The sequence below is a fragment of the Glycine max genome, chromosome 6, assembly GCF_000004515.6.
Source record: "Glycine max cultivar Williams 82 chromosome 6, Glycine_max_v4.0, whole genome shotgun sequence".
Classification (NCBI taxonomy): Eukaryota; Viridiplantae; Streptophyta; class Magnoliopsida; order Fabales; family Fabaceae; genus Glycine; species Glycine max.
In genome coordinates, this window is record NC_038242.2 from 11061206 (window position 1) to 11066646 (window position 5441).

Genomic DNA, 5441 nt, shown 5'->3' on the forward strand with positions numbered 1-5441 from the left:
AAACAAAAAAAGTTGGCTTCCACCCGAGTCCAAATCCAGGGTTGGTGGGAGAAACATAGCTGTAGCAAACAATACTACTAACTATTGGTGATAGGCATATGCAAATTCACAGGTAGTAGATGGCAAACACAATTAAGACAACAGATAGCCGACAAAGCTAGGTGTTAAACAAACTACACCTAACACTAACAGAGAAACAGCCACTATTTCATATGGCATACGAGAAAAGATGGAAACAAATATCCATGATAAACACATCATGAATAACGAAGGGCTTTGTAACATGTTTCTTTAAAATAAAATTCCAGATGTTAGAAACATCCAACCATAAACTTCTCTCCTTGCATGATCAACACAACACATTGTGCATCATAATTAAGTCATCAAGATCCTCAAAGTTCGATCCGACTACAAGCTAAAACAGAGAACCATAATCCCCCAAGGGGAAGCAAAGTAACCATACTGTAAGACATGAGGACAAAAGTACCAACTAAATGCCACATGTTCCTTAGAACACAGCTGTTTCTATGTATATATATATATGTAAATATATCTCAGCAGCAATCAACCCCAGAAACATGGAAAGTTGATTCAGTGCATAGTAGGGCGAGGAGCACGTGATCGAACTGGTGTCTTCGATGGACTTACCCTGCATACCAGATACCAGACCAGACAAAAGAATGATTGAAATGACATTAGAAAGTTTCTAAAGTTTTTAGAACAGTTGAAATCAAAGAGAAATTTATCAATTCAACCTTATGGGCAGTGAACCCAGAATCACCCCACTACAGCTTAGAGCTGCAATTGCACTCTCAGCCTGAAAGAATGAAGCAAAAGAAAATCTTTCAGATAGTCGAAAAAGAAAAGACAAAAGGCAAAGCAAACAATAGACAAAATATATTTGGAGACAACTGTTAATACTTACCTGTAAGCATAACAGATAATTCTTAAAAGAAAAAGAAATTGAAAAATTTCAAAGACACAGAACTTTAATCACTTAAACCCTTGCATTAAGGCATTTTACTAGAGGAGTGAAGTTCAGGATCACACCAGTTAAGAACAAAACCAATGGCACAGATATATCATAGACAGAGAGAATTTAAAACTAACAGAGCTTCACAATTCACATAGTAAAAGAAGCATCATCTTGTTGTGCAAGAGCTTCATTGCATTCAAAACAATTTGCAGGGAAAAGTGAAGAAAATAATTGAGAATAGCCAAAAGAAGATAACAAAAAAGCAGAAGGATATGGAAACACAAGGGGGTGTAAGCATTGCACAGAAATGCTCTATACAGACTGAAATTCATCCTCAAAAGTTTATTAAATTTAAATCTAAGGTCAAAACAAAGTCCAACAAGCTTACTAGCCCCACCAATTCAAACTAAGGAAGCCCAAGCACGGATGCTTGAAATGAAAGACAAATCAACATGGTTGAACCAGAAGTCTCCATCATATCGCATGATTCCTGAAAATAACATTAGCAAGCCTAAGGGCCACTAACCTTTCATAGACCAAAGTTATCCCACCGTAAAAAAAAATATAACAGCAAATGTATGTTGCCATATCCTTCATCAACTACAGTTGCAAAAGAATCCACAGATATGCATCTCTTAACCACAAGATCAACGAAGCACCATACTCATTCACAATACGTGTAAATTGGAATGAGTCGCTGAGCATCAAGAACTGTATTTATTCATTTTGACTTCTAAAGGTGAAAAGCATACTAAAGTACCAGATCAAAGACTATCAACTGCCTCTTAAAACCATACGCATCAATTTGCCATCCCACTCTTTGCCTCCTCTCTGGTTGCTCTAATTACACCTTAGAGCACTAGCTATGCCCAATGCAGGCCATATCAATAGAGTGGATTTTACACCAACAAACTGCTGCTTAAAACAAGTAATTATAGGGACAAGCAACTAATTTAATATGTAAGGCCCATATTATAGTGATTCCAATGCATATTCCATGGTTAATAGTGAGTAATGCTCCATCCTTCTCTCACTTGCTCTTCGTGGATGAGCAAAGAAGTAAGTTTGAATATCTCCAAAGAGGATTTGCCACCTGAAGCCATTCGATGTTATAATTGCCCAACAAATAGGTATGACCAATGTAGTCCAAATCAAGATCCTACCTAGGACTGGAAAGGTATGCCCTTAGCTATCAAACAGCAAAGAGAGAAAGGTTTAAAACCTCCAGCAAAAACTAATATCAGCAAGATTCATTTCTCTCTTCTCTTTTGGTTATTCTTCTCACATGGAGAAAGACAGTTTTAGTAAGTGCAAAGTTATTACTACAACGCATTTATTGACACAAGTGCACCCACAAGAATCACACAAGTAGAGAGACAATGCTTTTTTGCTGCACATTTGACAGATTGCTTTCCCTTTAATTTCCAAACAATATTCCCTAAAAACAACTAAATAAATGCCCTTTGCTATCAAACCCCTAAGACAGAAAGGTTAAAAAACTCCAGCAAAAGCTATCATCAGCAAGATTTATTTCTCTCTTCTCTTCTGGTTATATTCTCCTTACATGGAGAAGGACAGTTTTAGCAAGTAATGCGGAGTTATTACTACAAACGCATTTATTGACACAAGTGCACCCACAAGAATCACAAACAGATTGAAGAAGTTTTCAGGAGCAAGGGTTATAACTTCACAAACGGATAGATAATGCTAAAAAACAGCTATGTAAACCAGGGGAGAGTTGGATAAAAATATAAGGTTAGAAAGTTAATGAGTTATTACCACTGTGAACTCAACAAAAGCAATTCGAGTTGAATGATGGTAATCTCCAAGAAGCCTCAACCGTTGAACCTGAATAACACACCAAAATGATGGGAAACATTTTACAAGATAATTAAATTCAACCAATAACAAAAACTCAAACATTGAACCCAGATGAATACACCAAAAAATAGTGGGAAATACCTCATATGATACTTAAAATTCAATCAACAATAAACGTTAAAAGCCTAGTTCCATGAAAAGCTACAAACCTCTCCACAAATAGATTCAAAGAAGTGTTTGACATCGGCTTGAGTAAGCTGCAGAGGGAACAAGAATGGAAATTTTAAGAATTATGAGTCTTAGTCGTAGCAAAACAGAGGTGAAAAAATACAGAGCATTTCCTCCAGCAAGATTATAAGAAAAGGTCAAATGCTAAACTACCTTCTTGTCAATATTTGTGCAATAAATTGTTCTTGAACACATCTCCCTTTCATCTTCAGACTGAGAAATATAGCACCGTTAGATAGGTCAGACCAAAGAGATGCATTATCAGCTACTCTGGTCAATCATCTTTTAAATGTAATAGGCAACTCTAACAAAGAAGAAACATTACCCTGGGCAAAAATGTTGGATTAACAGGGGCAATAGCAGTTTTTGAAGGTAGCACTCTCAACGGGTAATATCCAAGCATGGTTCCAGACAGGTTCAAAGCAGCCCTTGCACCTTCTGCAGGCACAACACTGTTAATACAGTGAAATGTTAATAATAATCACAAAGATGCATACATTTGGCGGTCATGTTACCTTCGTCTGTAAACTCAATGAAGGCAAACCGGAGAATAGAATTAGGATCCCCACAAACACGGCAATCAACAACCTATAGTCAGGAAAGTGGAGTAGATTCAATCAATAACACGGTCAACAATTATTAAGAAGAAAAGCGAGCACACCGTAACCATTTCTACCTGGCCACAGTTAAGAAAGAGTGCCGCCAACTGCTCTTCAGTAACCTACATTACAACAAAAAACCAAAAGACTTCGAATGAATACACGTGCCAGACATTGTATTGGCACCGAAACAAGAGAATCCGCTCCAAAGCTAAAATTTGTACCAGTTGATCAATGTCAGACACATAAACAGTCCTCCTAGTCATTTCTTCTCTTTTCTCCATATCCATTTTATGATTCACTCTTCGCTTCCCTTGATTATAGCCATTCTTCCTCTGCAACACAAGTGAAAACATGGTAATGAAAATCGGCAACAGAATAAACAACCAAGGAAATCAAAACAATTCATCCATACCCTTCTGTTAGTTTGGCCGTTAGCGTTACCAAAGTTATTGAGCAGTATAAAATTATTAGGGTAACCAAACCCGGCGCCGGCACCGGGTCCAGCTAGGTAGCCATGAGTATTGCTTAGTGATGGGGGCACAAATTCCTCAGCCATGGGATTCAACTTTGACAAAAGCTCTTCCAAATCCCTCATATCACGCTTGAAACTCTCACCCTCATTCTCCCCACTCATGACCCCATTCATCCCATACCCATCATTGTTCACCCCATTTGCGTGCATCTGACCCATTTGGGCATTGTAGTTATAATTGCTATTGGGCACTGGCATAGTGCCAGGAACTCTATCTTGGTGGTTGAAGACACCGTTGTTCAGCTTCTGATCGTCGTTGATGGACCCACTTCTGGGTTTTGATTTCTCAACCTCGCCCGAGTCCGATGATACTACACTGTTTTCTAAATTTTGACTGGAAGAACCGATTTTGGCCCCAACATTCTCAGCAACCGCCATAATCACTTGTGTAGAGATAAAAAGGTGTTGTCTTTACTGTTCCTATGCAATTAGATTTCCCTGTGAATCTGTGTCAAAGAGATCAGTAAAAGAAAAAACAACAATTGACCCAGAAAAGCATGTTTGGAAAAGAAAGCATACCCGAGTTCTGTCTAAAAATTTTCCATTGATATAAGATCAAACCGAGAAGATCGTCAGGTACAACTACTCCAAAACCCCACAAAAGAACAATTATCAATTAACCTTGTTATTCATGTAAGGAAAAACAAGAAATTTGTGAAAGAGAAGGAGGTTTATCTTACTAATTTACTGAAGAGGAAGAGGATGATTATTGTAGAGAGAGATGAAAAGGGTATTCTTCGGATCGTCCGTTTTCGCTGCACTGACTTTTTGGACCTTCCTGAGAACAACGTCCCAATTTGATGATGATGATGAACCTATAAAAGAAATAATATATAAAAAAAATGGACCCAAAATTTCGTTAATTTCCACAACTGCCCATTTTACATGTCATCCATCATACATTTCATGCAATGCATCCCCAAGGATACATGGTAAATTCCAAATCCAACAAAAGGTAGGCATGCCGAGGATTTGACAATTTAAAGGCGCTAATTAGTCAGTCACTTGTTTAAGAAAAGTGTTAAGGATGATGAAAGTCAGGGAGGCTACAAAAATTTATTGAACATGTATCTGTACGTTTTTGCTTTTATCTTTTCATTTATTTTCACATTGAAAATGATAGGTTGGAGAAGTCTTTTTATAAACAATAATTTAGATGTAACATTGAATTTTTTTTCAATTGAAATTAGAAATTTATTTTAATAATTTACTTAATAAAAAAATTACATTAAAGACTTTTTTAGTAGTAAAAAAAATATGATAAAGTTGTTTGAAACATTTT

At 36.9% G+C, this 5441-nt stretch overlaps 1 protein-coding gene across 3 annotated transcripts; it reads right to left on the minus strand.

Annotated features, from left to right (window-relative positions):
• Window positions 1-232: 232 nt before the first annotated feature.
• On the minus strand, window positions 233-5114 carry LOC106794116 (polyadenylate-binding protein-interacting protein 12). Of its 3 annotated transcripts, XR_005891991.1 has the most exons (13): window positions 4840-5114; window positions 4679-4741; window positions 4040-4605; window positions 3849-3959; window positions 3702-3746; window positions 3541-3613; window positions 3351-3463; window positions 3179-3238; window positions 3007-3054; window positions 2756-2824; window positions 1374-1466; window positions 756-817; window positions 505-649 (listed from the first exon to the last, which is right to left on the minus strand). XR_005891991.1 is itself a non-coding variant. In XM_006581612.3 (12 exons), the coding sequence occupies exons 3-12, from the start codon at window positions 4535-4537 to the stop codon at window positions 592-594; spliced, it is 1137 nt and encodes a 378-aa protein (XP_006581675.1). In that variant the 5' UTR covers window positions 4538-4597; window positions 4679-4741; window positions 4840-5111; the 3' UTR covers window positions 233-591. The 3 variants fall into 3 exon arrangements, 2 of the variants coding, with proteins under 2 accessions (XP_006581675.1, XP_006581674.1); XM_006581612.3 differs by lacking the exon at window positions 1374-1466 and having other exon boundaries at window positions 233-649; window positions 4040-4597; window positions 4840-5111; XM_006581611.3 differs by lacking the exon at window positions 1374-1466 and having other exon boundaries at window positions 233-649; window positions 4840-5108.
• Window positions 5115-5441: the final 327 nt, after the last annotated feature.

Bases quoted from the DNA above. Each gene is read 5' to 3' on its own strand.
- LOC106794116 (XM_006581612.3), bottom strand. From the start codon at position 4,537: ATGGCGGTTGCTGAGAATGTTGGGGCCAAAATCGGTTCTTCCAGTCAA. The intron at 3,747-3,848 runs GTACAAATTTTA...GTTGTAATGTAG, and splicing joins TGTCTGACATTGATCAACTG to GTTACTGAAGAGCAGTTGGC. The intron at 650-755 runs GTTGAATTGATA...TCTGGTATGCAG, and splicing joins CTGGGTTCACTGCCCATAAG to GGTAAGTCCATCGAAGACAC.